Below are 15918 nucleotides of genomic sequence, written 5' to 3'. Positions count from 1 at the left end.
GAAGCAGCATCATGTCCAGTTTATGTTCTTACCACATTACTGTTAAGACCAATCCACACAGGAACCCCATACTTTAAAATCTTTAGCCACAGGAACGAATGACTGTAGGGATCTAAGATGCTGGAAAGGTCAAACTGATCACGTTTGCAGTTTTTTCGTGCATCCTCCCATTTCATTTTGGTATGGATGAATAAATAACTACTGTTACCATAACGGATAATGCTGGATGGTGATGAACTTGTAGAAGGCAGAAACTCAGCATCTGTAAAATAAAGGATGAAAAAATACTCTCATACTTGTACAAAAGGGGATTATGATTTTACTGTGGTTGCAAATGGAATTAAACAAAAAGCCTTTTTTCTTGATTTCATATTTTCTGACTTTTGATCAGGATGGGTTAGATACAGTATTCTTTAAGCCAGCATCAATAGTAAAAATCAATTACAAAGCTGCAGAAAGGAAAGGAGCTGCTTAAAGCAACCTGTGACAAGGAGTAAAGGAGCATTCTGTAGAATCCTCCAGAACAGTATTTCTGAGGTGAACTAGGATTAGATCAGGTCACAATTTCTTTAATAAAATATTTTTTTAACGAAAGAAATGCTTTGCAGACACTGTGGTGTTTTCCATGAACATTTTGCCAGAGAAAAGGAAAACTCCACAACACACCAGTACTAAAAAAAATCAATCAGGTATTTAAACCCAGGTTTTCAATGCCTTTTAATTTCCTTTGTGGAGGTGAATTAGCTCAAGTTCAATGCAGCTGAGTTAAAGTCACACTCCAGACAGTTGATGCTACATGTACAAGCCAGTATTTTCCAGAATATGTTTTGAAATGTGTTCAGAAAATGACAAACAAAATCATGGAATAAATATCGTGTCAAGGGTCATACTAAACACAAATATGCAGATACAAATTCCAGCTCAGGAAGGTAGCAACATGACAGTTACTGGGAAGGGTCAGCTGAGAGGGGTGACTAACTTGACTTCTATCACACATGATGCTTGTGTTCCTGCCTGAAAAACAATTTGTGGATGTATCTTTATTGGAAGTGAAAAGACTTTGAAATTCACATAGCCAAGCAATTCCCTGAAAAATCATAAGATTTGCTTGTGTTTTAACTGAAAAGACAAGTACCTGCATTAATTTGGCATATATATCCTCTGCTGTTATCACAACTCTCATCAGCCCATTTCCCTGCTTCTTTAACAGGATTGTTTCTCATGACAACACAATCAGCCTCGAGTTAAAAAAACATAAAATCAGTTACAAATAAAAAAGAAATACGAAACTTTTGTCCCTCTTTTACATCTTCAGACACGCACAATGCTGTAGTTTTACTCTCGTATCCTTATAACATTTAAGAGCATAAGTTTTATGATGTGGAGGTTCTGTGCCTCTTGCACTTCACAGATTTCTTAATGTTGTTCTCTCTTGTGCAACACTGGGGTGAATACAAAGACCAGAGATATTCTGGTATTTTCATATCTCCAGGCATACAGCATGGAGAGAAGCAAAGCCACAGACAATTTAAAGAGAAGTGAAATCAACTACTGTAGAAAAGATCACCTAACTTTGACCCAGAAAAAAACCTGGTCCCTCAATGGGCAATGCAACATCTCTGACATACCACTTTCTTCAGATTTATTGTTGCACACAGTAATACTACACATAGCAAAATTGGAACTGCTCCTGCCCAAAGGCAGCCAGTACCACCCTTACAGTGACATTTCAACTTCTCTGACATGGACACAATAGCTCGAACCTGTTAGCACATATTAAAACAAATGGTGATGAATGCAAAAGGCTGCATTGGTACAAATGGGTTTGTGCAGTGAAGCATTCATATTTATTATATTCTAATTGGCTTTGCTGCCCAGGAGGAGATGCGCAGAGAAACACTTCATTTGTGAATGAACTGCATTAAGATTTAAATCTTTCAAGCTGAACAGCTGCATAGTATTTTGTATTAACTATGATAACATTTTTTGCTAAGGTCAAGCAAACTTAAAAATGAATCTGAAATATACAAAATAGGGACTTCATAAGTATTCACAAAAGACTTCAATGAAATACTACTACTTTTCATAAAGATAAAATCATGTTCTGTTTCTCCCAGTAGTAACATGTTAAAGATGCTTTCTCTTTTGAACTGAAAATTCTGCCAAATTTTCTCCCTGCATTAGAGATAAGAAACTCAGATGTGCTAACTTTCAAATGCATGAAAAAGGACATTATACATAAAAATAAGACAACTACATTAAAAATGGCATTCAAGAAAAATAGAGCTTTGATTATAATGTGCTGTATTCTGATATCACAGAACTATCTAAACATGTAAGATCAGAGAGAGGAACTCTATGACCTATCCAATCAGTTTGTATGACGCAGAAATAGGGGAAGTGATTTTTTTTGTAAAAACTGAATGGCTGTCTTTTTATAGAAGCATGTTCTTTCTGCAAATGTGACTGACAGAATTTGCTTCTGTGTTAAGACATCTGTTTGAGGAGAACATTTGCAACTGCCCCTTGCAAGCTATATGCCAACTGAGAAACCTGCTACATTCAGGCACTACTGTGGTCAGAGGACTAGGAGGATGTGCTCATTCACTCTGCTTTTGGGACAAATGCAATGAGGCAGAAATCCCACTGTCCTCTTTACCAGACCCTGTGACAAAACGTGGAGTGAACACAGAGCAGCATAGCTTTCACTGACACAAAGAACTGAAATGTGAAAGCAGTCTTTGTTTGGGCACTCCACAGATACTGTCACCAGCTAGTACAGCAACTGCCCAAGGGCTCCACAGCATTCACTCTATTTGGATTTAGATTTGATATGTACAAAAATATGAAAGTATTAAGTCAAGCAGTACCATGTCTCAAATCCCAACAAATGTGTAAATGCAATCTAAAATAAAATTTCAGTGAACAATTTATGATTGCTATTTACCTGGCCATCATATGAGTATAAATCCGCGTGTCCTGATGGGAAGCCTTTGGCCCAGTTTGTAAAGTAAACTCCTCTTCCATCTGTCCAGAGGAATCTCAGTTCATGATTTATATCATTTAATCCAATCCATGTATCGGTAACAAAATCTTTCATATGGAAAGTGAGGAAAGCTAGAGTAAAAAAAGGCAAAGAGAAATACTTTTAACGAAGGACAACTGAAATGACTGGTCTCACCGTGGTTGGTGATATTAAATCTTTTCTGATGCATTTCACTGTTGACAACACAAGCAAGTAAGATGAAAAGGAGGTGACTTGAGTTTAATGAACATGGAACCAGATATGTAACCGTGGCTTTGGGACAAATATTTCAGCTAAGCATCTAATCTGGTATTGGGATGAATCACAAAAGCATGACAGAAATGCTCAAGACAATGTCTCAACAATTTTGAATCCTAGGTCCACAAGTGACTTAGAAATATACAGCTGTGTAGATCTCCCATGCATTTTTGATAATCCCACCAGAGTGGTTTCCCCCCAATGTCAGCAGACAGCACCACTGAGCACCTACCACTTGTGGATCTGCACAAGTAATGCCGTTACAGAACTGTCTTCTCTCTCCCTGGAAAGCCTGGGCAATAGCCTGTGCTGTCTTAGCAGAGAGCAGAATGCTTCAGCAACATGCTTAAAATGGATCTCAACAGAACCATTCATCACAAGCAAATCGATTACCACAGCTTTGCACAGTCCAGGGAGGCGCTTATGTGTCTTAGCTCATGTGGCTAGCTCACAAATAGAGCAAGCTGGGTCAGCTGGCATTCATCGACCCACTAATCCACAATATAACAAACGCTGTGATAAAATGAATGTACCATGGCTTTTGACAACTGCTACAGTCATTGTTAAGAGCTTACTTTTCTCTGCAAACAATAGATGAGTTTCTGTCTGCTCTATTAACTGCTCACCTTCCCTTACTCTTTTTAAATGAATGCAACTTACACTTCCAGGAGTGAAACCAGTAGATTTCTCTGCCAAATACTAGCATTGCTGTTCTGCCAGAAACTGTAACAGGAAGTCAAGCCTTTATGCCTACATTGCCAGCAATAACAATAGTTTTGTGCTATTAGCTTTATTGCTCATCTCTCTTTTACCTAGAACTCCAGCACTGTGCATGAACCAACCACCTGAAGTCTGTACTGCAGAAATTATGTTGGATAAGAATTTAAGTATGTTTGAAAAGCAAAAGTTTGGGTCTTCATCTCTTTGCATGTGGAAAACATAAGCAATACTAAGCTCATGTCAGCAGTCTAAATTTAAACGATTTAATTGCTCAGGCTACCACACAGACTTGTTTTACGATGGTTGATTTTTCACTGTGCTCTTTTGAGTTCACAAACAGCACGTATTGCACAACATCTGTTCCTCACCACTGTAGTACAAAACAGTATTTCTAAAGAGAGGGTGTTATTAACATTGATCAAAATCTTCCCCAATTTTTAATTTGAATATGTGCCATGTTTACTCAAGCATGAGGTAATTTCCCGCTGCTCATCTCCCCCAGTCACGGATGCAGCTCTTAGGTTCATTAAAATAAGCTCCTATAGTGAATGGCGCATCTAAGTGGTGAGCTGTGAGTAGGTATAGGAGTAGTCAAACCTCTGCCCTCAGGCTGCCCAGGGACAGCAAGTTCCAATTCCAAAGGTGTTCTGCTTGAGTTAAAGGGAAAGCCAAGCAGCTAGTTAATGCCACCTAGTGAAACTACATCATTTGGAGTGGTACTTGCTGGGTCCAGCTAGCATAATATGTAAGCAAAAATAGCACTACTTCGGCTGCCAGGACAATATATATGTATATATACATCTAAACACTAAAAATGTGGTAGATTCAGGTGAAGACTTCATGGTAAATTTCTATATGTTTTGGAACAAAAAATCAGATGTGCAATCATTATTCAAATCCTGTCCACATTCACACAAATACAACAGCCATGCTGTAGATATTAAATGTCATCTCATCTAGTTGACACAGAACCATACACAGTACCTTGCACTTGTTCATTAGGGATAGTGGCCAGGTTTCCTCCTAAATTCATGCAAGCTGTTCGTGCAGCATGCCAAGTCACACGTTCATCTTCCGTAGATCCAAATATTTTGTAACACTAAAACATGAACAAAATCTCTATGTATTACCTTTACGCCAGTATCCCTCACAGTTTGAAAATCTCTGCTTTAAGCAAAGCAGGATGGAGAAAAGGCAGCAAAATAATACATTCATCTGACAAAACCACATTCTGCTTAAAATAAGCCTCTTGTGTTGGTCCTTGTTCTATATAAAACTAAAGGTCTCCAGAAAGTGTTTTGCTCAACAAGACACATACTAGATTTGACCTGAAAAACCTAAAAAATAAGCAAAACCTGACTTTTTATAGACAGTCAGCTAACAGTGCCAAGTTATTCATGACTGATATTAGGCTGACGGTTTATTTGACTCTACAAAGCATGCCATGTTCATAAAGTTAAGGAAGACAAAATGTATTCTCTACTGAAAAAGCATTATGGTTTGGTTAAAAAATATCAAGATCAAAGCATTGATACTTGAGGAACTCTGTCTAAACTCCTCAGAAAATGCTTATCAAAAGAGAGGAGATGACTAGAGAATCATCAACTGTGACTGAATATGCTCATCTGCCACTTCATTAGAAGCATCAAAAAACAGCCTTCCTGGAAAACAGTGGATGGGCAAACAAAGAGATGCGTGCAGGCATCAACCAGCTCTCTGCAAAAAATAATATTTTACTCTAATAAGAAACAATATTATTAAATAATTCCCTTGTTTTCTATTTAATGGTTTGGCAAACATCCAACATGCACTGTATTTGTTAGGGTACCTTATTATGGAAGGAAAGCCAAGTTGGATGGCATCCTCTTGGAGTTGAAAATGTTGTTGGAGGAACAGTTGAATTAATGGAACTGTTGTGCCTTTCACATATGAAGGGATTCGGGTAACCACAGTTTATATCATTCCAAAATCCTGAATGTAAAATAAATGGTGAACTGTATGACACCACATCCATAGCTGGTTAAATGGAAATCAATTCCACTCATTCTTACACAAAGTGCTTTAAGTTGAAAGATAAAATCAAATCCTCAAAGTCTGTTTATAATCTTTCTGTATCAGCATCTAGGATGTCACTTTATACACCCTGTTAATACAGTATGCTAAAAGCAGTGTAGAACCAGGTACTAGAAATATCCATTTTATAGTCATTTTTAGTTTTTAGTAAGAAGTATAAAACAGCTGTATAGCAATCACAACCACTGACCTCTATCAGAGCTTCCCCATGCTAGGCTTAAAGTAAATACAAGAGCACAAAACTATTAAGTCCTAAAAATAATGCTACAGTCTACTTCTGTGACATTTTGCAAAACAAAAAAAGAAGGAGGGTAGGGGTGCCTCTCAGAAGAAAAAAAAAAAAAGTTGTGACAAACACACAAATAATGAAATTCAGGAACAAACATACAAAACTTACCTAAATTCTTATACATAACTACACAGTTTTCATCATTATTTGCAAAGTTAGGTTCGTGTGGTGCCCATGCCAGGTAGTTCACTGGAGTGCCATCCATCCAGCTTAAGAAAAACAACACAACAAAACAGTTCTTCAACATACAAATAGAATTTCTTCTACATTACAAAACGTAATTTTGCGATATGTTTATATATCTGTGCATAGTTAAGGTGTACAAGGATTTTTGACCGATTTCTGTCTTTGCTAATTGCACTACACCTCTCTGCGCAAAGATGTAGGTTTATGTGCTGAAGTTGTGTTTACTCTGCATTTAAGCAATATGCTGACGCTTTTGCAACCAGCAGAATAGGCAAAATAACCAAGAACTATTATACATCTATCCAGGCACTTCCAGACCCAGATTGAACTGAATCCAGGGCTAAATTAACACAGCATGTTAAAATCAATATTGTGCTGCATACTGATATTCAGAAAGGCTTGCAGGAAACCTGCTTATCCTCACAGAGCACCTGACGTTATATAATGGCAACAGATATCTTTCTTCTTGTAGAAGAAAATAGGTTGGACTTTTCCCTTTATTACAGTCTGTTCCCAACAGTTAAGGATGGGAAAAAGAATGTTTTTACCTGCAAAAAATCTTATGTATTTTGAATTGGGGTATCTATTTATATTTTCAAAATAAATCATGGAATAAAGGAAACTAGAATAAAAATTCAAAATACATTATTCGCAGTATAATTTTGCTGCTAGCTTTAGGTGAATTCTATTTAGGAAACATGCAGTATTTCTCCTGGATAATCTGGAGCTAAATTAACATGGAATTAAATGACTTGAGAATACAATCATGTTTAAATTACGACTCAAAACTAGGCATGTCCTTTGAAAATACACGCCCTGTCGAGTTAACTTGTTTGGTCTCACAAACTACAAAAAAACTTAAAGCAAACAGTAAAGCAGAACTTTCCAAATCTGACAGACATGCTATAAACTTATAAACCAAAGTTAATGCTTTTATATCGTTAAAGAATAACTCAAGTTTTAGGATTTATGATTCTACTCTAGTTTCCAGTGGTGCCAAAGAGAAATTCCATTTACTTGATAAGGAGCTGGTCATCTATGAAGAAAAAATGTCACCAGTATCAACAGGAAATACCTTTTGAAAATTCCTTATATTAGCTATATTTTAATGGTGTGTGGACAAGGCAGACAATACCTGGAAGCACAATTCAAATCAAGCTTTTTTCCTGCTATAATCAAAACCAGAGTAACAGTTGTAGTAGTAGAGTGAGAATGCCTAACAACAGAAATGGGATCCCAAATACATGGATCAAATATAATGGCACATTGTGGTATCTTTACTACAGGACACATTTTTACAACCTTCATAATCAAAAAACACCAAGCTTGAAAATCCCACAGAATTCAGAGGCAAAACATTCTTACTTGTTTTGACAGGACACATTTTCATTCAAGCACTTCATTATTTTTGCTCCATTTAGTAAATTTCTTTATTTTAAAGCACAACACAAGCTTGATGGTTCTCGTTGGCCTACCTTGTCCGTTGGTCAACACTCAGTTGCAAGCCAATGAAATATGAATCTTCTTTGCCATTTTTCAAGATCTAAAATGTAAAGATTAAAACTGTATAAACGTCCTCTTTTTATCATAGGAATATATTATGTCAATAATGAGTAATATACATCTGACTGACAGAGGCTGTGAACTGCTTCAACTGTGACATCAAACTTCACTGTTGGCTCAAAGGTGTGGTCACTAACTTTTCACTCTTACAGATTTCAGCTGATTTCAGTCACTGAAATCAGCACCTCTCACACAGTCTCTGCAGTGGACATCATCTGACAAATTTCTTGCAAGGGACAAGCCTTCCTACGATTTGGTTTTAAATTGATATAGACCCTTGTGGCATCTTACTGCCACTCTTCAGCTGGCTCAGGAAAAGTTTTATGTAGGTCAAATCTGACTTTTAAGTACACTCCTGATTAAAAGAAATTGGCCTGAAGACAGTATAAACAGGCAACCAACACCAGCCACCTAGGAAATACCATTTAAAAGCTGTTTCTCATGGCATATTCCATGCCTTGAGTTGTTCTTCCTGTACAACTATATTCTCCACACAAGAAGGAGACCAACTAGCAGCCTTGAGGACCAAAAAGGCTGCTAGGTAGACTACATTCCAGATACACTGACAAGATCAGACGCCAGTGTTCTGAGTGTAACACGTAAGCCAATATCTATTTCAATCCACTACTTGATACCTTGAGTTTATCTGTTGATAAACTTCACCTTCAGTTAACTCACGTGCCTTACATAATCGTAGCTCATAAGTAGAATACTTCTTCCTAAACTGATGCCACAGATCAATGAAAACAACTAAGATTTACCTTACTACATTACCAGCTGCAGATAAATATAAAGTGGTCTAACTGTCACATTGAAAAGGAAAAGCAGGTAATGAATACCTACTATAAAGTGCTTATCTCTGTACAAATTACCAAACCAGAATTGTCCTCATCTCAGCTATGAAACAATCTAAAAAAAGGCTTGAGTTTGTTCTTCATATTAATCTGGCTTAATGCTATTGCAATTTCACTGTCATAATACTTGTAGGGAGAACACCAGGGTGAAAAGGATTTGTGCCCATGCTCATTTGTTTTGGATGATTTATTCCATAGTATTAATGATTTTTCTTACATATCGCCAGAGGAGCTTTCTTTCACTTTCACTCTCAATGACAGCAAGGTCTCCGAAGTTCCTTTTGCAGAACTCCCGACCTTTTTCCATAGGAACACTCTCTGTGCTGAAATAATATTGTTTGTCTTCATGTATAATCCATCCATCCTCAGTAGTCTTGTATTCTGCAAGATAAATAGTAAACTACATTGTTCCCAAGGTACAAGACATTCGCAGTAAAAATTTAAAACCACTTTAAAACACACACACACAAATAGTAATAGCAGTAACCCTTACTAGGTGCAGGAGATTCTGTTGGTTCAGGCTTTACACTTGCCCCTGTAAGAAAAAGATAGTTACTACAAACTAGTAAACTTTCTGCTGTAAGAGAAAATATTTACTGTGATTGATGGAATGCTTTTCTATTGACAGTGAATATTATGGTCAGCAATAAATTTAACACCAAAATCTAGAAGGAACTAAAGAGCCTAATTTTCTTCTTTTTGGTACATTATCCAATCTTAAATACATATTCTTGTTCCTTGAGGCTATTCCGTATGTGCAAAGTATTATAAATAACTTGACATTTACCTGAATTAAGTAAATAATTTTGGAATTCACTGGATGCAGAGACCCCTGTATCCCACAGCATTAACTCTATTTAAGACAGTCCTGTATCTCCCTCTCCCTCCTTTCTGCAGGTCACTTATACATGAACTCTTCCTTTATGCAGGCTGGGTTATCTTCTTCCATGGTGCCCTAGCTACTGAGGTTCTTTCCATCTTTACCTGGTTGAGAAGAACTTCTATCTAGATTTCAAAAATTTCCCAAGATAAAATCTCACTGGAAAATACCAAAGAAATTAACTGGTCCTTTCTGAAAAGAAGACTTGAGGCTAAAGAATTCCCCTGTGTTTGCTTTTGCTATGGCATCATGGGGATGGCATCCTGGATGGCATCATTAGCATCTCAAGGAAACAATTTCTAATATAGGAGATCTCTGACTTTATAGGTTTTCCAATTTCTTTTGTACTAAAATATTATTGCCAGTATCTGGCATTTAATAAGAAATTCTCAGCGTAAGAAATTCTTTTACCAATATAAAGCAGAGCTGGTACTTTACTGCCAAAAATGCAGCATCTTTATTTTCCTTCCCTCCCAATATAAGAATGTGGTAAAATATTTAAATGAGTATTTTCTAAAGTATTCAAATTTAGGTGGATGCATGGTTTGTGGAACTCAAGATTTCCCAAAATTATAATTTTTGCCTTGATGCCTTCAGAAAATTAAAAGCATCCAAACTCAGATCTCAAGTGAATTTAGCAAGAAACAAACATACGAATATAAAACCCAGTCAAAGAAAAATAAACTACATTTTGCAACTACAGATTCAATTAGCTGACAAAACAGCATCTGAGCCAATTAAAAGAGGGAGTTTTCACACACAAAAATTCAAATATGTGAACAGATTTGCAAACTATTTCCTAATAACTTGAAAATCAACTCAGGAAAAAAAAAATCCAAAATAGGTATTGTTAGAAAAGACATGAGCATCTTTAAATGAAAAATCAAAAGTGAATGTGTATATTCAAAGCAACATTTCCTATTTTTCCAGTATCACATTTCCCCTTCTGAAATCACAGAAAAAGATCAGTGAGAAGTCCCAGCAGGGTACCAAAGCCTCTGTATCTTTAAGTGTATTGAAGACATGAAAATCCTTATACCACTTTGATATTTCACATTCCAAAGGGAAACATTCTGATAAACAAGTTTTGACATTTATTTTGTCTTAAAGTTAAGGAAAAACCAACTGAGAATCCTTCTGCATTACACTAATACACGGTAAGTGATGTGATACCTTTTCTTATCTGGCAAATCCATCCATATAGATAATCACAGTGCCTGTCATTCCAGAGCATGCTGGAATCACCACTGATCTCTGCACAAAGTTCAACTCCTTGATAATTATTAGGTTCTCCAAAGCCCCAGTTTTCATACCTCATCTATAACAGAAAAGGTTTTGTGAAGAGTCTGTTATATAGAAAGAAAATAATGGAGGGAGGGAGGAGACAACATGAAACCACACACATACAATTTGTTCCTACTATCAGTTTAAAAACTTAGGTAAGAGGAAACCAGAATCTCCCCATGAAAATGCTGACATTTCAAACTGTTTTGCAGATTGCAACTGGACTGCAACTTAGACAACAGTTGTTTCCAATCACATGGAAGAATATTGACATTTTTATAGGACCTAAATTCTGTAAAATTCACCTAGTAACAATGATGGGGCATGCTACATGTTGATAGCATATTAAGTAAATATCCTGTATGAGTAAAATAATAGAACACTATTGAGATAAAACAAAAACATTGGCGTTTTTCTAGGAAAAATACTACTGCAATTCTAATTTTCCTGTATAAATTCCAACTTCTGTTTTCCATATGGTATACTTCCATCAATAAATTTTGACCAACCTTGCACGAAATACACCCACATCTCCAAACCCACTTTTGTTTCTACAGTTTTATATCTTAGTCTAAAGTACAGTCAAGTCACACTGGCATAAAACAACTGTCTTCAGCTCCATGGAATGTAGGTCATTTCAGATCTAATTAGCAAGGAAGAGAAATACAAAAGATAGAGCATTTTACTCAAAAAAATCCTTCCATTTATAAGAACATCCTTTTAGTCTACATGAATTTAATTTTCTTGTTGATTCAATGCATATTTTCTTATCAAAAATCAGTGTGTTTTAGCAAAAAAAATCAAGTAATGAAATTGCTATTCATAAGCTTTCCTAAAGAGAGCATGATATAGTAGAGGGTTATGATTAAGCATAACATTACACAGAAACACGTACACCATACACACTGGAGAAGCACAGGGAATGCAAAATAACAGCTGTGGAAAATTAAATCACTCACTGGAGATCCATCACTCCAAACAAAACCATCATCAGGATTCAAATAATATAAACCCATCCAGAAACGCTGATGGTAAAAGCCATTGTTCCTAAAACAAAACAAAACAAACAAAAAAAAACCACCACACATTACACTAAAATAATAATGTCCTATTTATAAGAATAACCACCAAAACTAATAAGACCATTACAATACTTTTAATAATCTGTCATTTACAACAGTGAATAAGCTTCTCTAAAAATAAGCCTTAAAGCTGTTAGAAACATTCACCAGCTCTGCTTTTTTGCTATGTGTTTGATACAGATACAGATGCAGATAATGAATCCAGACTGGCTGACACTGAAGTGAAAACATAGACCTAAAATTAAGTATTTCAGAAAGATGAAATGGCTAATTAAAGCGAATGGATGGCCACACTACAGATACTCACGCAATGGAACGCCATATCACATACTGTTCTTCTTTACCATTAATGGAGGCCAGATCTCCTCCTATAGCCCGACAAAACTCTTGAGACTCAAGCCATGTTTTCTTTTGCTCTCCTCTTGAAAAAGGCTAAACAGAGCATTTTGCAGTCAGACAAAACAGACCATATAGATCACAGGAACAATAAACACCAGCTACCCCAAACCAATTCATTTACAGTAACTTGTTCTGTGAGGATTACAGCAACTTTGAATAGAGTGTCTATGAATGTTGAAACTCCCCATGAAACACAGGCTTACTATAACTGTCTTTAAGCCAAGTTAGCAAAATGCAGTGCTGTCAGGAGGATCTGCTGCAAGACAACAACTAGGAGAAAAGTACTTTCAGTCTTAAAAGAATGGGAAATTAATACCAGAAGATCAGACCTGAAGATCAGACTTTAACAGAATATACAAAACCACAAGCATTCCATAGAAGGGAACCAGACTTCTACATATAATCTGTAAATGAGCTCATGAAACAGTAAGACATATGTGTAACAATCTTTATTGCATGTATGTGCAGCAAATAGAAACTACCTTAATGCAGAAATAAGCAGCGTACTTACTTTGAAACAGAAGCTAATAAGATTGACTGAGTCCCACCCTTCTGGACATCGAGGAACAGGAGTTGTTGTAGGAACAGGTGGAAGCGTCACTCCCTCTGCCCACACTTTGCATAGAAACTTTGCCTTTTCTTCGCATTTTATTACATCCCATAATCCACCTGAAATTCCTGTCCTCATGGCAACACAGCCTGGTTTTCTTCCTGGTTGTAAACAGGAATGCACCAAAGCAACCTTTAGGGGGTCATAAGAATTCAGAAAACTTCATATGCTATCCTAACAAAAATTAAGTCATTGTACAGAGTCAAAAATCTTTCTGATGTTAGAGTGAGTCCACAGGAGAGCCACAAAAATCATCAGAGGGCTGGAGCACCTCTCCTCTGAAGAAAGGCAGAGAGAACTGGGCTTGTTCAGCTTGGATGCAAGAAGGGAGACCTTGTCACACTATTCACTGTTTAACATAGGCCTATAAAAAAGACGGAGAAAGACTTTTTACCATGGTCTGTAGTGAAAGGACAAGGGCAATGGTCCCAAAATGAAAGAGTAAGTTTAGATTGGATACAAAGAATAAAATTTTTTACAATAAAGGTGGTGAGACACTGGAACAGGATGCCCAGAGAAGTTGTGGAAGCCTCATCACTGGAAATCTTGACAGCCAGGTTGGATGGGGCTTTGAGCAACCTGGTCTAGTGCAAGACGTCCCTGCCCATGGCAGGGTGGGTGGACTAAACGGCCTTTAAATGTCCCTTCCAATCCAAACCATTCTGTGATTCTAAGATTCTAATTCATCAAAGGGAAAAAAAGGGAAAAAAAAAAAAAATCTGTGGTTCAGCCACATTGGAGACAATGAGTTGTGCTTCACATCAAATTACCTCCCGTAGCTCACTCTAGCAACATCATCACCTGCAGTCCAAGAGAATCTCCCCTAAAATTGAAGGTGTGGTTAAAACTCGTTTCTCAGATTTGTCTAATTTGACTATGATTTCCAAAAATGAACTTGCTATATAACGGACTAGTTTTGGCTTCATGGTCTATACAGCCTTACTACTCCACCTGATATATTCAAATCAGCATTTAGGCACTGAAATGAAAGAGAATCAGACCATCTTCTGAAAGGCAAATGCAACACACCAGAACCTTGAAGAATGACAACCATCCCCTTTCTGATGTGATCATGTCAGAAATAAAACCACCTCCGCCCACAACTTCATCACAATGAAAAAAATAGCAATATATTCATCAACAAAATTTAGTAAATAAGGAAATCACAGTTAATCTAGCGAAGATATTAACTAAAAAAAATTAAACACAAATCTTCCTATGGCCCTCTTGTCCTTCCCTACATTCCCACTTTCTCTAGGAAAGACATGCTTCGTGCATGCAGTGACCTCACACAACTCAGAACACGCAGTGAGAAAAGGTACAATGAGATACAGCTGAACAGGCAGGACTCATAAGCAGGGCACAATATGCCTGCAGAAACTGCTGATTCAGAGTAGTACAGACACTGACTTTCCCAGAACAGATGCAAACTGGAAACTTGATCTCAATTTAAGTTTCTTCCCAAGCTCATGTTAAAAACTCATTTCAGCACTAAGCAGGAGTTAGGAACAGCACTGCATGCTTGAGAAAGCAGCCAGATATACCTGAGTGTATCTAGTCATTATACCTTCAAGTGAGGGCTAAGGAATGAAGTAAAAAAATTCAGTAGTGAGCAATATATTCTGGGCACTGAACTCATTGGACAGCATAGAGCCATACCTACCAGGCATTTCAGAATTCCAGTGTGTAAATAAGACAGATTCGCCATTAGTCCACTTGAACGTTCCCTTTTCTTCTACATCTGAAAGTCCAATCCAAAAGTATCTTTCTGTTCTCAGGCCAACCAGGCTAGTCAGATAGGCTTGTTCATATCTATTCAAAAAGAACACAACCATTAAATTGACAGTTTAATTTATTTTTAAAAGTGTAAAAGGTTTCTTAATTTCTCAGAATTACCACTGTATCTTCTTGAAAGCACAGCTTGGATGGATTTACCTGAACAAAGCTCGTAACAAAATTTTACACAACAGATATTTTGTAAGCTTCAATAGCAGAGTATTTTGGCTTTTCTTCAGATGTCCAGTAAAGAGAGTGACATAATCAAGGACTGCCATGAAATTGGTGGGAAAGAAGAAAACTGCCATGACTTATGTGTTATACCACTGTATTTTTTTGAGTACCCTTGTATTTTAATGACTACTTCTTTCAGGCAAATCCAAAACTGTAAAAGGAATCTCAGCATTATTGAAAAAATACACAGAAGTATAGACTAGAATAGTAGGATACTAAATTGTCAAACTAAGAAACACTGCAAATCAGATGCAGTAATCATGCAGGAAAAGTTATGTTTGGGAAATAAACTTATGTAGAGGTAAATCCTGTCATAATTAATTATGGTGTTTAAACAAAGAGCTCTTAAGAAATCAAAGCCAATACAAGAAGTCTGCCCTTAACAAGGCATAGTCTGAAAACCACATTAATGTTAAACCATTTTTAGGACAGCTGCAGTGCTACCTACATTTAGAGAGCTACCATTCGTGACAGCTGGGGCTTTCACACTAGAACATATCTATTTAGATTATATAGAAACAAATAAAAGAAAGTATAAAGCATCGAGTCGACTGCAAGCAAAATAAGCCTTGTTTCTTAACCCTAACTTTCATTTTCCCAATATTCCACATTCAATAATGTGCACTAGCTGTTCAGAAATTTAGCACACACTGAACCCTGGCTGAATTGTGATGGTTTTTCAGCT

The 15918-nt window shown here is 36.8% G+C and overlaps 1 protein-coding gene across 1 annotated transcript in view; it reads right to left on the bottom strand.

Moving 5' to 3' along the window:
• MRC1 (mannose receptor, C type 1) overlaps window positions 1–15918 on the bottom strand; it is a 59299-nt gene that overhangs the window by 10302 nt on the left and 33079 nt on the right. Inside the window, exons 11-24 of the mRNA XM_010153456.1 lie at window positions 14887–15035; window positions 13125–13324; window positions 12522–12646; window positions 12092–12179; window positions 11022–11166; window positions 9462–9503; window positions 9186–9349; window positions 8027–8094; window positions 6474–6574; window positions 5832–5974; window positions 4988–5102; window positions 2948–3117; window positions 1136–1238; window positions 33–262 (exon numbers count right to left, since the gene is read on the bottom strand). Coding sequence (XP_010151758.1) covers window positions 33–262; window positions 1136–1238; window positions 2948–3117; window positions 4988–5102; window positions 5832–5974; window positions 6474–6574; window positions 8027–8094; window positions 9186–9349; window positions 9462–9503; window positions 11022–11166; window positions 12092–12179; window positions 12522–12646; window positions 13125–13324; window positions 14887–15035 — 1843 coding nt within the window. The remainder of the gene's footprint in view (window positions 1–32; window positions 263–1135; window positions 1239–2947; window positions 3118–4987; window positions 5103–5831; window positions 5975–6473; window positions 6575–8026; window positions 8095–9185; window positions 9350–9461; window positions 9504–11021; window positions 11167–12091; window positions 12180–12521; window positions 12647–13124; window positions 13325–14886; window positions 15036–15918) is intronic.

This window comes from Eurypyga helias, unplaced genomic scaffold (genome assembly GCF_000690775.1).
Source record: "Eurypyga helias isolate BGI_N326 unplaced genomic scaffold, ASM69077v1 scaffold5046, whole genome shotgun sequence".
Taxonomy (NCBI): Eukaryota; Metazoa; Chordata; class Aves; order Eurypygiformes; family Eurypygidae; genus Eurypyga; species Eurypyga helias.
This window is presented reverse-complemented; position numbering and strand designations above follow the sequence as displayed.